Genomic DNA, 21241 nt, shown 5'->3' on the forward strand with positions numbered 1-21241 from the left:
ACATTGATGGGAAGGGACGCCGAATGTTCCTGCACAAGGATGCTAGGTGGGACCCAACCCGATGGTTGTGAGAAATCCACCCCGTCCATCCGCTTTTAGAGCTCAATTCAGGACGTGAGACCAAAAATTAGGTGTATCAAACACTTGCTTAGGCCACACGAGAGAAAATAGTGGGATTTCAGTACGCACCATTGAATCATTCTTATGGCCATAAAATTTTTGTATCAGGGTATATTTTTTTATTTTTTCACTTTATCCCATTAGTATTTACCTTATAAACGGTTTGGATAGCATATAAACATCAAGGTAGAGCCTAGAAAGTTTCAACGGTAAGAATTCCTTTTCCCAATTTTGCCTCTCGTGTGACTCACTTTAGTTTTGTATCCCCCTCATTTTCGGTCGCACGCCCTTACTTGAGCTCTCAAAACGGATGGACAGAATGGATTTCTCGCATACATTTCAGTGGGCCCCACCCACCATCGCGCAGGAACTTCCTGCAAAAGGCTTTCGCAGGAAATCTGCGTCCGTTGAGAAGACTCTAGCCATCCAACCAGTGGCAACGAAACGGGAAGTTGCGGTCGAAATTCCACCTGTGTAAATCGGACGGAGTAAGATTACGTTGCCGGAAAGGTCGTATATAATCCGATACAAATTTCGGGTCGGGCCAAAGGTGAAGAGAAGAAAGAAGAAATCTCAAATCTCTCTGTCAATCGCGATGGAGGGCGGAGGAACGCTTTCAGAAATCCACCAGAGATCGATGCGTCTGCTTCTTCGAACGCGAGATGGACTGGAGAGGCTCGAACGCCTCAATTCATCTTCCTCTATCTCCCCGAGCGCCGTCGATTCTCCCGAACTCGTCTTCTCTATCAAGAAAGACATCTCTCAGATCCAATCCCTTTGCGTCGAGATGGACCGTATGTGGCGCTCCGTCGCCAACAAAGGCCAAAGAGATCTCTGGAAAAGGTACCGTAATCTGAAATGTTAAATGATAAAAAAAAAAACAAAAAACAAAAAACAAAAACAAAATCTCTTTTCTATACCCTCTCTTCTTTTGTCCAAACTTTCGATCGGTCGATCAGACGGTTAGGATCGTCCGATCGTTTCCATTGTCGAGGAAACGGCATAATCCCGTGGATTTCTACAGAACTGGATAATTCTGTTGGGAGTTTTTTACATTTTGTTTAGGGTGCGTTTGGGTGCACCAATGGTGAAGAATATCATTCAGGGTGTGTTTGGTTGCATCATATATCGTGAAATTTCATCATTAATCAGTCTATTGGTGAAGAATATCATTCAGGGTGTGTTTGGTTGCATCGTATATCGTGAAATTTCATCATTAATCAGTCTATTGGTGAAGAATACCATTCAGGGTGGGTTTGGTTGCACCAAATATCATGAAATTTCATCATTAATCAGTCTATTGGTGAAAAATATCATTCAGGGTGCGTTTGGTTGCACCAAATATCATGAAATTTCATCATTAATCAGTCTATTGGTGAAAAATATCATTCAGGGTGTGTTTGGTTGCACCAAATATCGTGAAATTTCATCATTAATCAGTCTATTGGTGAAAAATATCATCCAAGGTGCATTTGGTTGCACCAAATATCATGAATTTTCATGATATTTTGCACCACATTGGACTGTTAATAAGAATTCTGATGGATTTTTACGTTGAGTGGTGTAGTTCAGTTGGATTCACATCCTGTCAATAATAAGGGTATGGTAATTTTTATTTGAGAATTGGTATTATTAGGGAATTAGGGTCTCTGTGAAATCATGTAGTTCTTTTGGGGATTTTGCATCTTTTTATGTGAATAACTCGTGTATGCATGTATGCATGCATGCATGTATTTGTGATGATATATGTCGAATGATTAGGGTTGCAATATTATTCATCGCAAAAGACGAGAAATTATAGGGCCCTGATTCTAAATAAAGGCTCTTGATAGAGGATGATCATTAAGTTCTGTCTCTATAATATTCTTCCCACACATTTGACTCACCCTGTGTTTGGGTCGGGTTGGGTAAGGTCCTTGGGCTGGGTTCTTGTTGAACAACACTAACCTGATTTCAATTCAGGTTGGGTTTGGGTTGAGCAAATTTGGTTTGGGGTTAGGTCAGGTTGGGAACAATGACATGTATTTGGGTCGGGTCTAGCCAGGTTGGGATTCGGGTCGGGTTAGGTTGCGGGTTGGGTCCTCTTGAGGTTGGTTTAGGCTTTAGTTGGCCCTCAAACCGACTGAACCCACCCGAGTTGCACCCCTATTCTTACCTCTCCTTTCTCTTTTTTCCATCTACAACCATCTTGAGGGAAGCATTATCTCCAATTCTTCCAAATGCAATAGGCATCTGAGAACAAAGCATATTATCTCCTATTCTTCCAAATGTATAAGCTAATGGCATTACTAAATTGACACTCTTTTTTTCTCATTCACAAACAAACATGGGATTCTTTGTGAAAACAGAAAATGTTACAGCAGAACACATCAATAAGCCCTCAAAAAGAGGATAGTTTTACCCTAAGTTTTCCCAAACATTTCAGGCACTCTGAGGTGACTCCAGACTTAACTAAAGATGGTCATTTTTATACTACCAGTGATATAAGAGAGTAGCACTAGCACCTCAGATGTTAGTCTACCTTGAAGGGCATTTGAATTTGGAACTCAATGTGAAGGTCAACTTAGCTTGAGTGTAAAGAAATTGGACTCTATATACCGCTGATTATTCTGCAACTCATGACTCCATTTGTGACAATTGCGATGCAGATTTTTCCATCAGATGAGAATTTTAGGTAGATCGTATTGGTGAAAAACTTAGGATTTTCATCTTAGTTAACAGTTCCCCAAAAGGTTTCTTTAAAGCGTCGAAGGAAATTAGGCACGTGGGCCTTCTCTCCTTGTATTTGTTTGTGGTTGTCGGGGAGGCCCTCAATATGATGTTGCAGAAAGGAGAGGAAAAGGGGTTGATTAGCGAGTTTAGAGCGTTGGAGGATGGGATCCAAATCAGCCATCTCCAATATGTGGATAGCATGATACTGTTTTGTGACACAAATGAGAGATCGGTGGATAATCTTCGAATGATCCTCGTTTGTTTCGAGGTAGTGTCAGGGCTGAAGATTAATGTTTCCGAGACTGAGATTCTAAGTATTCATCTCAGTGATGCCGATGTAAGCAGCCTTGCGCCCACTTTCGATTATAAGTCAGGGTCTTTTCCCTCCACATACCTAGGGTTGCCTTTGTCATTGGGAAGCCAGCGAAACATTTGTGAGATAGGGTGGTCGAAAGAATAGAAGGGAAGCTGGCTAGCTAGAGGTGTAGATATCTATCTATGGGTGGCCGTATTACCGTCATTAAGGCGGCTTTCTCTAATATGCCCGTTTATTTCATGTCCCTCTTTAAATGTCCTAAATCAGTGTTGGAACAGCTTGAAAAGTTGAGAAGGGATTTCTTGTGGAGAGACAATGAGGATGCTAGAAGTTTTATCTTTTCAACTAGGGCAATGTGTGCAAACCTATATTGACAAGGGAGGAGCTGGTATTAGAGATTTGGCCCGTATGAATTTAGATCTGCTTGGCAAATGGGTTTGGAGGTTCAGGCGTGGGGAGGGCAAGTTGTGGAGGAAGATTGTTGCTTCATAGTATGGCATGCAGGCAGGGGAGTAGTTTACTAGGAGGTCCTCCCTCTACAGGGCTTCTAATATGTGGAAGGTGATAGCGGATACAAAACATTTAGTGTGTAAAGGGATTGTTTTCTCGTTTGGAAACAGTATTGTATTCGTTTCTAGGTCAATACTTGGTACGGGGACATGGCTCTCTAGTATATGTTTCCCAAAATCACTGCTTTAGCTCTTGATCGTCTCATTTTTGTGGTGTCTTGCTATTCTCATTGTCGAGGAGCAGTAGTTTGAAACCCCTCGTGCTGTAGAAAATTGACTGAGGATGAGGTCGTCGAATTCGCTTGTTTATTGAGTCTTCTTCAAAAGGCTTGCCCCTCTCTTGGTGAAGGGGATTTAATGGTGTGGGCTGCTCGTAGTTCTGGTTGGTTCTGCGTTAGGTTGCTTTTTAACCTGACCAGTGCCTGATGCCTCATCTAGGCATGCCTTTTCCATTTCTTTTCTGGTCCTACGGAGCTCCCCTTCAAGTGATAGCTTTTGTTTGGCTGCTGGGCTGGAAGAGAATTCTTACCATTGACAATTTGCAAGAAGATCCCTCGTGCTCCCTAATGTGTATGGCAGACGTTGAATCAATAAATCATCTTTGCACTGTCCCTTCTCCAGAAGAGTGTGGGATTACTTTTTGGGGTCCTTGAAGATAGCGTGGGTAATGCTCGAGTCAATTGATATTTGATAGTCTTCTTTGGACGTGCGCGTGTGCCTATACTTGTGTGTGGATGTGCGTGCATGCTCATGTGTGCTTGCATAGGTGGGTGTGCATGTCTAAATCTATACTCCTCTTTAGCCTTGAGACACATTTATGGGGCCCACCGCCCACTCTGACATCCTGCTGTCTTAATCTTTCTTTACTCTTCCCAATTCATCCTGAATCACTCCAATAACTACTTCTGGCCCTGGATTCCCTAACACAATGAGTTAAAATACTAAAAAAAGGACCTGAACTTGCTATCATAAGTAGGATCCATTGGATGGACCCCACGATCCACTGCTGATTGCACACATTGTGGGACTGAATCACTAACAAAATGAAACAATTTTTTGTTAGAGCAATGCTCCGAGCTCTGAGTCACAGACTCACAGTGCTCATAGTTGCATTTGGTCACTTGGATTGATTTGAACTGTCCATTGAGTCCAAAACACATGTAATGTGCTACCATGCAAAAGTCACACTGACCAGATGATATAATCCATCACTGATTTGGCTTTATTTTTCTTAGCCATCCTTTTTCCAACGCATGAATGGGATGGTTATGATGGCCTAAAAGAAGAGATTCTTTAGAATCATAAGCAATTCATTATTGGCCAAAAGAAATAGACAGATCGATTAATTGGACCTTTTTTTTGTAAATGATCTTCACTGTCCATATTGGTGGCCATTGATCTGATGGTTAAGATTGTTAGGTCAATATGATATTTGCCCATGAAATGTGTGTTGGACCTAATGGACAATCTAGATCAGTTGAGTGGACTGTTTAAGCCTCCCAATGCAACTAGGAGCACTGTAACTTGTAGTACTCTAAGAGCACTACGGCATTTTTTTAAAACAAAAAGAAATAACCTCACCAACAAGTGAACTAGATGAAGCAAACCAAAGTGAATTGGAACAAGTGAAATAAATTATAAGGGATCAAGAGTAGTGAGCAAAATGAACAGGAAAAAAGATGATCTTTAAGCCCACCTGAGGACAAATAATCCTTGCACATGCTTCTACATAATCTTCATCATCATCAAAGCCTTATCCCAACTAATTGGGCTCAGCTACATGAATCCTGTTACGCCAACTCACTATGACGGACGATATCCTCAGTTGACCGTAGGTTAAGTCTTATTTTACTACCTCCACCTACATCCTTTTGGGCTTCCCCTTGTCCTTTTAGAGCCTTCAACTCAAACTGACTCGCTCCTTCTAAACCAGTGCAGTTCACATGGCCAAACCATCTAAGTCTACTTTCCCTCATCTTATTTCCTATGGTTGCTACTCCTAAGTTCCATCAACTTTGTAGCACATGCTTCTACATGTGAACTGCAAACTAACAAAGTTTGATCCGATGACCTGGGTAACCACGGTGCCCATTTCAATGACACTCTAGATTTCTCCTCCCCTAAGTATGTCAAATGTGTGCTTGCCCATTTCAATGACACTCTCGATGTCTCCCCAAATGTGTGCTGCAGTAGCATTAGGGCTTTCTCCGTCTTATTTTATTCTCTGGTTGAACGTGTAAACATGCTTACCATGTGCTTATGAGTATTGTCCAAGTTTTGGTGTTATGTGTTTTTTAGTTATATAGGGAGAGATTTTTTTTTTAAACCTTGTTCGGCATCTATTAGTGAAATTAACCGCATGCTGCCTTACAGTAAGCTCTATTTTCTTGTACAGAAAAGTGGAGCACATAGCAGAAGAGTGTGACTCTTTGAAGGAAAGCCTGGACAAACATTTACTACGCAATCAGAAAAGGATGCAGGAAGCTAAAGAGAGAGCACAATTACTGGAAAGAGTTGTATGCAATCATTTTCCTTCTTGAATTTATGATATGTTACTAAAATCTTGTTTTTGTTATGTACGGTTGCCACCATTTCCCAGTCGAGAAATCTAGACCATGGATTATAAACTAGGTAGTTATTGCTGACTCAGCCCCTCTAAAAACTGACTTAGAGTGAGTTCATTTTTAGTTTTTTGAAGAGAAACAAAGGTCAAGAAAAACTTATGAGGTCAAAATCTGTCAAAATGAAAAAAAGAACTTATGGGGATTGAGGAACACTAAGGAAGAATCTATGGAAATTTAGCGAGGCATTAAACCAGTGCTTAGTGAAAGTAGCCATGATATTTGAGCATGTGTGCTAACAAGAGAAAATGCAAAATATAGAGAAAATAGCTAGCATTAGTGCATGGCGCAACCCTTTTATTGAGTCAATGAAATCTCGACAGCCAAATCACAAAGAAATGAACAAGTGTAAACTCACAGGAGATATTGGAGTAGAGAGACAGGAAAAACTTTGGTAATATTCAAACTTCTCATACAAGTACTCAAGAAAACTCTCAAACTAAGAAATGTGGAATTCTTACATCCTACATCAACCTCCCTTTTATAGACTCTAAAAATACAATATAAAATCCCTACATATCTTTTACTATTTTTTTTAAAGGATAAAAATCTTTAACTAACATCCTCCTAGTTAATAGATTGATTTCAAATCAATCTAATTGATTTAAATCAATTTAATATATGTAAGATTAGAACAAGTCCAAAAATAGTAAAACAAATTTAGAAAGTAATCGTCAAAATATTCAACACATTATCTTCAAATCAGCCATCTTCCAAAAGTAGTAAATGAGCACCTTTGACATCTAGGCTCCAGATCTAGCAACAAACAATCCAAAATTCAGCATATATTGGACCCGTGGTGGGTCTTGGGCCTATATCAACTTCCCTTGGGTTGGAGAGAATTAAACTCCAACGAGTTCGATACAAGCAAAAGAGGTTCAGATCCAATCTTTTCAATTTGTTGTGTGTGATCCATGTGCTTTTTAGAATAGGGCCTGTTCTTCTATTTCATCAAGTATTGTATTTATTGCCCTTCCCAAGTGCCTCTAGTCTTCATCGGCAACACTTATTCAATCGTTTTTCAGTTTCTTTGGGAGCTGTTTGTCCATATCGGCAATAATTTTGTCTTGCACATCAATTATTTTGCCATTGTACTTGAAGAAATTTTGTCACATTGAAAGTTGGCGAGATATCCAATTCATCCGACAAATTGATCTTAGGTGTTTTCATGCAACTTCTTGACTTGGCATGGTGTAATCTTCTTAGACTTGAGCTTGTTCCCCCCAAAGACCTTTCTTTTTAGAGATTAACCATAATTAAGTCACTTTCTTTATATATCTTTTTGTGGTGATGTTCATTCACAACTTCTTGGTACTTGGCGTTGCTATCTTTGATATGCTCCTTTCGCTTAATTTTCTTCTTTCTGTTCTTCTTTTGAACGTCTTTATTTTGGACCAATCAATTGGTGGGAGTTCAGCTTGTTTTGCCGTACTTCTTCAGTAATGCACAAGATTTAGCATGTTCAAACTTGACACTAAGTCAATATGGTGTTGAATGTTCCCCATAGGAGGAAGTCCAATTGGGAGTTCTTCTGGCACCAAGTCTTAATATTCACAATGGAACTTCTACATGGGAATTGACTTTTCGATTATTTTGCTACTTCTTTAGCAACTAAGACATACATGATGTCAATTTCCTTTCTTCCTCAGACTTTTCTACACCGAGATATTTCTGACCTTATCTTTGTTTGGGTGTTGGGAGCTATTTCTTTGAGTGTAATGTGATATTAACACTATTCTTGAAAAATGACTAGGTGTTAGCCCGAGTCATATGCACTATATCTCGGTCCTACAGCCTCGGTCTCCTCAACGAAATGTGGCAAGCATCCATGAGGACCACATCATACTTAGATCTAATAGTGAAGGAATTTAAGCGCTTAACACGGAGACTTCCGCCCCTTTCTTGAACCAACAAATTTGGTATGGATGCAGATGATTCTTTCACACACACACACACACACACAGTTTTAATTCATCCACCATTTCTTGTGAGACAATGTTCTTATTACTTCTACTAGAACTATGTATATCCTCTTACCAGAAGTGTAGGTGATGCGAATGATGTTGTGTCGCAACTATCGCCTCTCCTCATCAATCACCCGAGGTGTAGGTAGCATCGTCCTTTGGATAACCAACGTATCGCCCTTATCTCTGTACGCAATTGCCACATCTCTCCCAACATGCGCTCCATCATCATATGCATGTTCTTTATGCTCTGTGTCATCTTAAGCTTTTATTGGCATATTGTCGGGAGTATCTTCAACATATTCTCCTTGGCCAAATTCATCGTCATTGCAAACTAATGTTCAAGACATTGCAAAGAACGTGGATGATTAACCACACTTAAAGCATGCGAAGGAGTGTTGATTTGTTTGGTCTTTGGTGTGTTAGTCCCTCATCCATAACTACCTTCCCCTTGGGTTGCGGCCATAGTATTATACATTGGCTCATCATTCCTCGATCTATGGGAAGCCTATGGTTGCCTTACATGGGAAGTTAGCATGTTGCCCCATCGTTGATGATGATCCTTGTGGAGCATCCTCCCAAGTCTCCAATTAATCATCTCCTCGACTTTTAATGCAAGTGCGTATTCATCAAGTATCTTTAATATCATCTTTTAAAGCTAATTCATTTCTTACGTTCATATTTAAACCATTAAAATATCTCGAGATCTTTTGGTCTTCATACTTGTAAAACCCCGTCCGTGATGTCAATGTGTGGAATTCCTTAGTGCATTCATTCACCGGTTTGTTCCCCTACCGTAGATTGTGACGTCTTTGATTTCTTTTTCATCTTTTGCAAGAAGTTACTCGTATAACCTGGTTTTCGAGTTAATGAGATCTCGGCACCTGAATTGCCAAAACAAAAACAAAAAATAAAATAAAACAAAAAAAACAAAAATAAAAATAAAAATAAAGGACGAGTACACCCAATGTTTTCATTGTCGATGAGAAATCGATAATATCGGCGATTTTATCGGTGTTACTGAACCGGCGATATTGAAACCCCAAATTTTCGTTTCTCTTCCAAATGTCGACGAAATATCGGCGATATTTTTGATTTTATCGAAAAAATAGCTATCGTTCTCCCTATTATTGGAAAAAAATTGAAATAAATATAAAAAATATGTAGAAAAAAGCTCTCTTACCTTTTTCTTTTTTCTTTTTTCTTTTTTTTCCTCAAGATCTACCTGCGGAAGTGGCTTTTGGCTAGATTTAGTGGGCCAATCGCTGTTAATAGATCCGAATTTTCCGAGATAAGAAAACTCTTAAAAAAAACCTTTTTGTTTTCTTCGAAGAAAGAGATTTGAAAGAGAACTTGATTTCACCGAGATTTACGAGGATTTGGGTTCGGATTTGAAAAAGAAAAAGATAAATTTCTGGAGAGATTTTTTACGAAAAAAGATCGAAATCTCATCGTCATTGCAGATTTTCTGGAGAAGAAGAGAGAATTTCGTAAAAACGAAAGCTCTCTTACTCTAAAGTTTTAAGGGAATGGAATCCGTGCAACTTTGGCTTTATTGAAGATGGTGCGGCCCTCATTGTGGGGCCCATCTTGATGTATTTCTAATAAATCCATGCCATCCTTACGTTTTTCCAGGTCATTCTAGGATACAAGCCCAAAAGTAAAGTAGATATATTAATATCTCTAGATCTTAATAAGATAAGCTAGAGATAAGAATGAGAGTAAAAGGAAGGGAGAGATTTAGGTCCACGTGTAGTTTTTTTGTTTCTTTTATTAATTTAGAACAAAGTTGTAAATGGAGAATGGCATGTAGCAGTGTTCACCCCTCTTTAAGCGTGAAGTGTAAGTTGCATAGCATAAGCTATATGCTACTTCTAGATTTTTAATTAAGGTTGCGCTTAGTTGCATCAAATATCATGAAATTTCATGATATTTTTGCAACAAATTAGACTACTTAATAATGAAACGTCATGATGGTGCAACAAACATAGCATAAAATTATAGGAAAAATAGGGCAAAGAAGTATAAAATGAAGAAAGGGCAACTAAATTGATTTAATATTGTCACTTATATTATTTTATTAAAATCATTGAAAAGGTCTAATTCTTATTGAAAATAGAAAATGTAACAAATCATTGAAAACATTAATTGATTTTAGCGTTTTAGTGAAAAATAACTTTTATTGTAAGCTAGATAGCGTGTAGTGTAGGCCATGTAGCATAGGCTACACATGACTTGAGCTATTTTCATGAGCTACTTAATGTTAAGACTAAGCTACATTGCGTAGCATAAGCTATTTTACTTTAGAATAATTGTGTCTTTACAATATGTCTTTGTAGATGCTATGTCACATAGAGGGAGAAAACCCTATAAAATCAATGCTTTGAATTGCGGTGTGCAAAATCTGTTCATGTACTCTTCCTATTTTCTTTCTTATCCATCCTGCATCACATTGTCAAATACCTCCAAGCTACTGACCAGAGAACATCATTTAATAATGCCCATCTACCCTCATAGATTGAATTTCCGTGAACCGACAATGGGAAAGGAATTCCTGGGCGTGGTGCAATCGGTTCACCCCAAAGTGGTAGCCGATCATGTCCCAATTTGTTTAGAATCCTCTAACATTGCATTGGACAACTCCACTCAGATTCCAAAAATTGGTGCCTTGAAGTTCAAGAATCAAGATTTCGTGCAAATGATTGAAAAAGCGGTGGGGTGAACAGAAAGTGGAGGGTTGGGCCAGTTTTAGAATCATTAAGAAGCTTTAGCGTATCAAGACCAGATTAAAAGAGTGGAGTAGAGAGAAGTTTGTGGCTGCTGCACAACATAAAGTAGGGATTTCATTAAGCACCATTCAGCAGATTGATGAGGAAGCGGATGGGCCAATTTATGAAGGAAAGTTTCAGGAAAGGGAGATTGAAGTTGGATTATGTCAGCCTCTTAAGAAGGGAAGAGTCTGCATGGCTTCAAAAATCTAGGGCTAAGTGGTTGAGTGAAGGGGATAGAAATACTACTTTCTACCACAAAGTTGCCAATGGAAGACCAGATACGAATCAGATTCAGAGTCTGTGTTCAAGGCACGCTAGTGGAAGATCCAGATGATGTAAAGTCTCTGGTTACTGATTTCTACTGTAATCCATACACTAGAAAGTAGTTTGTGATACAAAAACTATATGGCGTGCTTACCCGTGGAGGAAAGGATTGGTGCCAGAGAGTATTCAAAGAAGATTTAAGTCAAAGGTTTGTGGAGAACAAGGCTAGAGGCAGAGCACTGAGCACTAGGACCTGGTGGTTTCTCCATGACTTTCTTCCAAGCTTGTTGGGACATCTTGAAGGACCTGTTGGAGTTCATGCATGAATTCTTTCGTCATCATGATCATGATCATGATCATCTCAGCCTTATCCCAATTAATTGGTGTCGGCTACATGAATCCTGTTTCACCATTCCACTCTGTCAATGGCCATACCTTCAGTTAAAACCCTAGCTCTTTTCTTACTACCTCCATCCACGTCCTTTTTAGTCCTTCCAATTGCCCTTTTGGAGCCTTCATCTTGTACCTACTTGCTCCTAACCAGCGCAATTCTCGGTCTCTGTTGCACATGACCAAAGTGGAACATGTGTCTGAAATCAAGGACTTTAGGCCAATTAGTCTTGGAAGTGGAGCCTATAGGAATCAGATCCTGGCAAAAGTTCTTTTGCAAGACTTTGTGAGGTGGCGGAAAATGTTACATGCTTACATCCCCTTCCGAGGGGCATTCATTAAGAAAAGACAATTTTTATTTTTATTTTTAAAATTTTGAAGATTGAAAAGACAAATTCTTGATGGTATCCTATTATCAAAGGATGCATCAATTCATGAGCTGCTGGCAATGAGGTTGGATCCTTTGTAAGATTGATATGGAAAAAACTATGATCATGTAGATTAGGAATTCTTACTCTATTTGCTTGCAAGAATGGGCTTCACCACAAAATGGATAAGGTGGACTAAAGACTGCATTTCCTTGACTTCTTTCTCTATTATAATCAATGGGTCAGCGGCCAAACGCTTCTCAATCTCTATAGGTATTCTGTAGGTGGACTTATTCCCCCATACCTTTTTCTTTTGGGGTTCACAGCTTGAGTTTGATTTTGCCTGACCAAAAAAAAAAGAGCGTGAGTCTGTTAATGGAAAGGGCTTCTTCTAGTGGCCTTAGCATTGGGAACTCTAAATTAAAGATATCCCACCTACAGTTTGTGGATGGTACGCTCATTTTTTGTAGGGCATCTTTAGTGTAGTTGGATAAACGAGAAGCATCGTCCGGAGCTTTGAAGCTGTCTCAGGCCTTAGAGTGAAGGTCAGTGAAAGCGAATTGGAGGGAGCTGGTGTGATCAAGGGGGCGAGTTGGAGGCAACTGGTGTGAACAAGGGGATAGTGTGTAGCTTGGTGGAGGGGATGGGGTGCAAAAGAATCTGTCACATGCTTTTACCTTTGTCTACCCCTTGGTGGCCATGCAAAAACAACCTCATTTTGGGACCAACTTGTTGAAAGATCAGCAAGGGAATTATCAAAATGGATAAGTATCTTTCATGAGTGGGAGGATAACTCTCATAAAAACGGCTTTATCTATTTATCCAGTGGGCCATCTGTCGATGGTTAAGATGCCGCTGGCTGTTGTTAAAGGTTGAGCGGATTCAAAGAAACTTCCTTTGGAAGGGGGATGACCTGGCTTTAAATTCCATCTAATGAGTTGGAAGAGGTGCAAAGGCCGATAAGTGGCGGTTCAGCGAGGAGCCTTCAGCCCTTTGGAGAGGGGTATTCTCAACGAAATATGGGGAATCTGGTGGTGGTTGGTTTCCTTGAATTCCTTCTGCATGGTCAGGGTTGGATGTCTGGAAAGGTGTTAGCATAGTGGGGAATGGGGATCTAAATGTTGATACTGTTGCCAAAGTTTCCTGAGAAACTAAGAAATGGCGCAGTTCATCGTTGGTGAAGAGAAAGTTCAGTTTTGGATTGACCCCTGGACTGATGATACCCTTGGCAGACTTATACCTGGGCCTATTCTCCCTCGCTTTGAATAGTGAGGAGAAAGTTTCCGACTTCTATAAAATATTGGAAGGAACCAATTCTTTGGCTACAATATATTGGAAGGTACGCATAAATCTATCTGATGATGAGCTTATTTTGTTTGAAAACATCATGAGTTTGTCGTGCAAGGCTAGTGTCAACCTTCTCGCCGAAGGTCAGGAAATCTAGAAGCATTCCCCACATACTCCATGTTTAAGATTCTCTTCGGAATGTGGAGGGCAGATTCCAAGAGATTATGTTTGGAAGCCCCCCGTTCTACCTAGAGTGCAAGCCTTTTGCCTGGCTTGCTAAGGCCAACAAGATTCTTACAGTTGACAACTTGGAAAAATGCATGATGCAAACACCAAATATGTGCTTCTTGTGTAGGAACGGCGAACATGGAGAATCGAAATGGATTTAGTCAAACACAGCATTGCCTCGATGATTGTGGACTGGGCAGTTGCTAATCAGATTTTAGAGGTTGCTCATCTGAAGATGTTATGGCTATCTTCCAGGGAGAGCCAAATAGTGACATCTAATGGTCCTTGGAAGCTTTTGTTTTGTATTGCCTTGTGCCTTTCCTTTGTTCCATGGCTTGTTGGTGTGAGGCCTCGTTAAATTGACTAGTGGGTCACTTGTTCAAGCTGTCTGATGTGTCTTCTCTTTTTTGCTTTGTAGTAAAATTTTCTTTGCCACATCATATAGACCTTATACCAATTAATTAGGGTCAACTACACGAATCCTGTTTTGCCATTCCCCTCTATCAAGGACCATACCTTCAGTTAGGCCACATGTCATCCAGTTTTTTCTTACAACCTCCATCTACGTCCTTTTAGGCCTTCCCCTTCTCCAATTAGAGCCTCCAAATTGTACCAACTCACAACTTCTAACCGGCACAGTTCTTGGTCTCCATTGCACATGACCAAACCATCTAAGTCTACTTTCCCACATTTTATTATCCATTGATGCTACTTCTAAGTTCCCTCAAATGCATTCATTTTGAACTCTATCCTTGCTCGTCTTGCCACTCATCCCATCTCAACATACTCATTTCAGCGACACTCATCCTATGAACATGTTGTTCCTTAATTGGCCAACATGTTGCCCCATAAAGCATGACTGGTGCTCTTATAGCTATTGTATAAGACATCCCTTTCAGTTGAGTGGTACACGACAATCACATAAAACTCTGGAGGTGCATCTCCATTTCTTCCACCCATCTTAAATTCTATGGGCATCATCCTTCTCAATCTCTCCGCTCTTATGAATTATTGACCCAAGGTATTGAAAGTGGTCATTTTGGGAATCTTCTTGGTTATCAATCTTAACTAATTCCTTGATTTCACTCCTATTGTTACTAAATTTGCACTCCATATAATATGTTCTAGTTTAACTAATTTTAAATCCTTTAGATTCTCAAGCATTTTTTCATAAATCTAGCCATGCATACACCCTCCCACGTCTTGTCAATCAAAACTATGTCATATACAAACAACATACACCATTGGATCCCTTCTTGCAAATCCCTCACTAACTCGTCCATAACCAACAGGGACTATTCAAATGAACAAGGTAAAAAAGGGAATAGGGATGTTTCCAAAAGCCCTTCTGAGTTCTTTTCTTGCGAGTGCCATTTGACTTTTCTGCATTTAATTGGCTCCGCACCACCAAAGGGATGTTTCTCAACTCCTCTTCCCCCAACTTTCAACACTCAAAACATCAAAGAAAAATTCTTTGACTCCTCTTTGCCCAACTCAGAACACTCAAAACAGAATAGCGGTAGTTAATGCACCAAATCTCATCTCTCATGGGCACCATGCAGGCCATATGTCAGATCTTGGAGTGCTTGATGCTTGATAGATTGCTTGTGATTGGAATGACTTCTACCAAATACTCAGCCGGCTTAGTATTTCAACCTAGCTCTCCAACTATGAAAATACTTGGATCCTTAAAAAACAGGGGTACCCAAATAGTATTCTCAAATACTTGGATAAGATAAAGGGGGCCTCTTTCCCAAGACATCCATATTTATTGCAAATCTGGAGTAGTCTCTCGTTTGGCTGCAAATCTGGAGTAGGCAATTATCTAGGAGCTTTGTTAAGTGCACATGCATTACAATAAAGCTCGTGTAAATGCGACAAATGGCTTGCATGGCACAGAGGTGTGAAATCTAACCCATCCATCAGGTTTGTCCAACCGTGTACATGTTTTCCCAAAAATAAAATTGGGTCCAATCAGTATGTGGGCCCCAATACTGGAAATTGGTGGATGGGTTAGAAAACTTCAGCCAAGTTTCTCAAAGCCGCCCATTTGTTTTGTCAAAATCTGGCCTGCCTGAGTAGTGGATCCACCTGATTCTTGGGCTAGGGCATCAATATAGTGGTGCAGCTGGTGCTTTTCTGATGGATGGATTGGATCTCAAACCTATCGTGCCATGCTGGCACATGTGGCATGTTCATGACCTTTATCGCACATGTGTGGCTTAGCCAAAGCTCATTATCTAGAATCAGGTAGTATCAATTCAGCAGCAAATTCATCCTGCGATATTGTTATGGAAATATTTCAACATGATTATACTTGCATTCACTAATCAATCCTTGTCATACCATTGTCTTAAGAATTTAGATATTGATGATCAGCGAAAATCGCAATCCATGATTTTGACGTTTGATTGTGTTATATCAAATGCAACAGTTTAGTAACTATTTTTCCAATAAGAGTTTTCTCTGTTCATAGAAGATTTGCTGTATGTTTTCAGAACGGGGACAATGCCCATGTTCTAAGAATTTTTGATGAGGAAGTACAAGCGATGCAGTCAGCACGGAATTCATCCTTAATGCTGGAAGAAGCATATAATACTGGAGTGGCCGTTCTCACAAAATATGCAGAACAAAGGGATCGTTTGAAGGTAACTAAGACTCTGGATTTGCAGCTGCTTCTTACAAAATTTCCTTGTTGAGATGTTCAGCAAACAATATGCTTAAATTCCTGAAGTTTGTCTGAAGTTTCTAGTCGTGACAAACAATATCATAGATTGCCAACAACAACAACAACAACAATAATAAATGGCATATATGTTTTTTTTTTTTTTTTTGTAAATACTCAAATCATTTAAAAGAAATTTTGGCCTTTTTTTTTTTTAAATTCCTTCACTCGAAGCTTCTTCTTCTTCTTCTTTTTTCCTGTCATTTTCTTTCCCAAAAAGAAAACTAAAAGACAGATAAAAAATAGATTGACATATGTGACTACTTTCACAGTCACAATCATCACACTTTGTGGCCCGTGATTTCGTCCATTTATTGATGGGCCCTTCCATGGGTTATGAATAGCCCATAGCCCTAAGGTACTACTATGCAGTCTTAATCCTAACTATCAGATAGGATTTTCTTGCTACTTGAACATAGAAATTGCTAAAGATATTCTTGCTTCTTGAATGTAGAAATTGCTAAAGATTTTCTTGCTTCTTGAATGTAGAAATTGCTAAAGATTTTCTTGCTTCTTGAATGTAGAAATTGCTCAAGATTGATTCAGAATGGTCTGTTTGTAGCTTACATTTTGATGGTTATCATCGTTTTGGGTGCAACTTTGGGGTATGACTTATCCATTATAGGGACCAATAGATAAATAGTCCAGATAATTGCTAGCCTCTTAATATGCAGCAATCATTCGTAGCCTCACTTTTTATTATGAGACTTGTTTGATAGATAATTGCTGGTACCTTTTCAAATATGTTTCTTTGGAGGAACAGTTAGGGCTGTACACAAACCGAGTTAGCTCGGTTAGCTCGCTCGACTCGACTTGAAAAAGCTCAATCCGACTTGGTTTGAAACTGAGTTCAAGCCGAGTCGAGCTGTCCCAAGCTCGATTCGGTTCGACTCGTGTACACTTCTAGGAACAGTTCTATGAGTGCAATTTTATTAGAGTTTCAGGACAAGTCTTGATCATCATCATCATCTAAACCTTATCCCAACTAATTAGGGTTGGCTGTGTGAATCCTTTTCCACCATTCCACTATCAAGGGCTAGGGACAAGTCTCAATTAATTAATTCAAAGAGATGGTCTGTCAATTAGTATGACAGCTATGGTCTGGATCAGGCCAGGCCAGTGGAATGCATAAATCACAAAGAACATCCTTTTCTTGACTTCTGTATTGCATTTTTAAGAGATTCTAGCCATTGGCTTTTGCCTGTATGTGTGAGCCCACAGAGACCTCATGTGCGAGCCAGTGGCATGCCCCAATATGATGCCTCACTGTGACGTGTACATGAAATCTACTCTAACCATCAGGTGCAAAACCCATGTTAGGCCTAGGTTCCAAAAACTAGGCTGGTTGATGATTCAAGTGGGCCACACCAAGGGAAACTTGTTGTAGGGCTCTGCTGTGCATTGTATTGGACATCCACTCCGAACATCAGATACATCACCAAATTTTAAGTCGAGGGCCCAAAAACCATGCTGCTCCAATATTCAGGTAGGCTACACCAAGGGAAACAGTTGGGAAGAGGAATGCCCTTGATTTTTTTACAAGCTCCATTATGATGTCTATGTGAATTCTACTCCTACTATCAGGTGCATCACCACTTGTTATGCCTAATGCCCAAGAACTAGGCCCATCCCTGATCCAAGTGGGCCACACTAAAGGAAACAATTTGGAGGTTGGGCATCCCCTTGTATACACTATTCCTGGTCGTTTCGCCCACTTAAATTGTGGAAGGGCCTGAATTTTGGACCATAAGCCTAACATTGGGTGACATATTTGATGGTTAGTGGATTTCACATACACATCATGGTGGGTCCCACCTTTTGTAGGAGACTAGGACTGTGTGTGTGTGTTCACAATATCAGTGATGTAGAAACTCCCTTGAATCTGAATAGTTATCAGCAATTTGTCGCCTATGTATCGACACGCGATAATATCGGCAAAATACTGCCCGAAGCCCTCTTTAAAAGTTCCCTTGTATCAACTATAGTGATGACATTATAACCAATACAGCTCGATAAGGGGGAAAAGGGTACGGGCATAAATGCTCAGAACTTTAGAAAATATCTAAAATATAGACAAAAAAAAAAGAAGTTTTCTTAAGATTTTTTTCTGGGGGATATGGGTTGGAGGTGGATTTTTGACCGCCTCTCTTCAAGTTTTTTTGTAATTAAAATCCCTCATTTGGGAGAAATCGGGGAGCGGATTGCCTGTGGCACCCACCACAGGGATATCCCTATGGCACAATGTGGCCCAAGCTCTATGGGGCCTACTGTGATGTATCTGTTTTACCCACACCACCCATCCATTTTGCCCTCATTTTAGGGCATGTGCCCAAAAATGATGCAAATCCAAAGCTCAAGTGGACCATATCACAGAAAACAGTGGGGATTGAATGCCCACCATCAAAAACTTCTTGGGGCCACAGATGTTTTGGATTGAGCTTATATTTCTGTTTTCCCATCATCCAGGTCTATGTGACCTTATGAATAGGTTAGATGGCAAATAAAACATCACGGTGGACCCTAGGAAGTTTTCAACGACGGGCATTCAATCCTCACTGTTTTCTGTGGTGTGGCCACTTGAGCTTTGGATTTGCATCATTTTTGGGTTCATGGCCTAAAATGAGCTGGCAAAACAGATGGACGGCGTGGATAAAGCACATACATCACGGTAGGCCTCACAGAGCTTGGGCCACATTGTGCCACATGGATATCCTTGTGTTGGGCACTGCAGGCAATCCACTTCCAAGAAACTGACACTCCAAAGTTCTGGTGGGTCGGAACATTAAAGGGGGGGAAAATCATTCCTAATATTTTTCATGGATTTTATTCGAGTTGAAAATTGAAAGATCTGGGGATCGGAATTGGAGAAATTTGAAATTTTGGGGAAAATCTAAAATAACTAATTGATGGCCTAAATTTTAGTGTGTTGATGAATGTTGGCCGATCTATTCATTCATGTAAATTTCTTGATTTTTCAGAATTTTTTAAAATGTTGAAAATTAATTAAAAAGTCTGTTTTCATTGGAAAATATAATTTCAACCTATTTTTCTTAGATTTTTTTATATCTATTTTATTTATGATTGTATGTTGATGATGGATGGAGTCCATTTCTTAAGAAATAAAAATTCTAAAAATATCATAAATAAACTGTTTTTTAAATTATTTTTTCATTTCAAAAATTATATTTTTCATGGATGCATGGTTGTATCACACAATGCATGTATGTGTGTATAGATGGATGGATGGATGTATTTATGTATGTATGTATGTAATGTATGCATATGTATGTATGTATATGTGCATAGATGGGTGGTTGGTTCGTGTGTGTGTGTGTGTGTGTGTGTGTGTGTGTGTGTCTGCATGGATGGATAGACGTTTGTATGCATGACTGGATGGATGTATTAGTGTTTGTATACATGGATGCATGCATGTGTGGATGGATGGATAAATGTGTTTGGATGTATGTATGTATGCATTGATGGACGGATCTATTAGTGTATGTACGTATGCATGGATGGATAGATGTAGTTTTGTATGTACATATGCATGGATGGGTGTATTAGTGTATATATGCACCGATGGATGGATAGATGCATCAATGCATGTATGTATGGATGATGAGACATGGATGGATGGATATGTTAGCATGTGTTAGTGTATGTACATATGCATGGATGGATGGATAGATAGACATTTGTATAATTTGAACTTATTTTGGTTGCTATTGCAATGATTTTTTATTTTCATTACATGTACATTCCTATTAAATGGAAACTTATTGTGTATGGTTCGATTTTGCATTTTAAAAAAAAATAAAAAAATCTTAGATATGTAAATATGTGTATTTTAGTATCTCCTATAGTTTCACTAAAAAGTTCCATGCACGCGCGCACGCAATGCTTTCTTGTAATTTTTCAAGGATTGCTCTTGTTAGGAACTTTAACAAAAATATATTGAAGTAGCGATCACCATCGTGAGATGTGCTAGTTGTGGGAGTGTGAGGTGTTGGCTCCAGTCATCACCGGCACATAAACTGAATGCTCGCAAGATATGCTAGATACCTAGTTCTAAAGCTTGCCGACTCATCTCGGAATGTGGCTGAGTCTACTTGGCAAGAAATCTTGCCAACTCTCGGAAACTGAAGATCTGGCTCAATCCCGACTTGGGAAGGTTTGCCAAGTCAACTCGACACGACTCACAATGACTCAAACCGAGTCACTGTCTTAATCAGCTCTATTATTGAATGACAACGGGATGGGTTGGAATCGAACCCACAACCTCACATGCGGAAAGAAACAGTCATGCATCAAACACTGGTTTGATGCAAATATCTGAATTTTATATTACTCGTAATAAATCAAACTATTTTGTCTATCCATGGGAATACCTTGGGTTGGGTCTAGTCTCTGATTCAACCTGACCCAGCTGAACATCTAGTGAAATAGAATTTTTGGGTTTTTAAACTATGCTAGATACAGGACCATTGGACTTGGCTGCCAAGCCATTCTTCATTTGTCACCCTATTCTTATGGTTACTCTCTGGTGTAGAGAGCGCAACGGAAAGCATTGGATATCCTGAACACAGTGGGCCTCTCTAACTCTGTGTTGAAGCTTATAGAGAAGCGGCATCGGGTCGATAAGTGGATTGCCTATGCAGGTATGATAACGACTATCATTGTTGTGTATGCATTTTGGCGGTGGACGCATTGATTGCAGAGGTTCTGCATGCACATGGGGGCACATTATTATATTATTTTTCTTCTTTCTTTTCTTTCCTTTTCTTTTTGTTCAGTGGTTTCTGTGGCTTGAGAAAAGATCAATCACGATCAGTGAACATAGTTTAAACAGATCTCAACCATTTATGAAAAGGTGAAATGTCAGTGCGGGGTCACTAAGAAGTTTCCAGTTTAAAATGACTGTTCGGTCTTAAGGCGTTTGGATGCACTTCCACCGAAGGGTTTTTCA

General features: G+C 39.6%; 1 protein-coding gene across 1 annotated transcript; it reads left to right on the forward strand.

The window, feature by feature from the left end:
• The first annotated feature begins 458 nt into the window (after window positions 1–458).
• Window positions 459–21241, forward strand: LOC131226052 (membrin-11-like). The gene is made up of 4 exons (XM_058221719.1): window positions 459–963; window positions 6053–6173; window positions 16049–16198; window positions 20825–21241. Exons 1-4 carry the CDS (start codon window positions 716–718, stop codon window positions 20984–20986), a joined length of 681 nt encoding a protein of 226 aa, XP_058077702.1. The 5' UTR covers window positions 459–715; the 3' UTR covers window positions 20987–21241.

Source organism: Magnolia sinica, chromosome 14 (genome assembly GCF_029962835.1).
Source record: "Magnolia sinica isolate HGM2019 chromosome 14, MsV1, whole genome shotgun sequence".
NCBI lineage: Eukaryota > Viridiplantae > Streptophyta > Magnoliopsida > Magnoliales > Magnoliaceae > Magnolia > Magnolia sinica.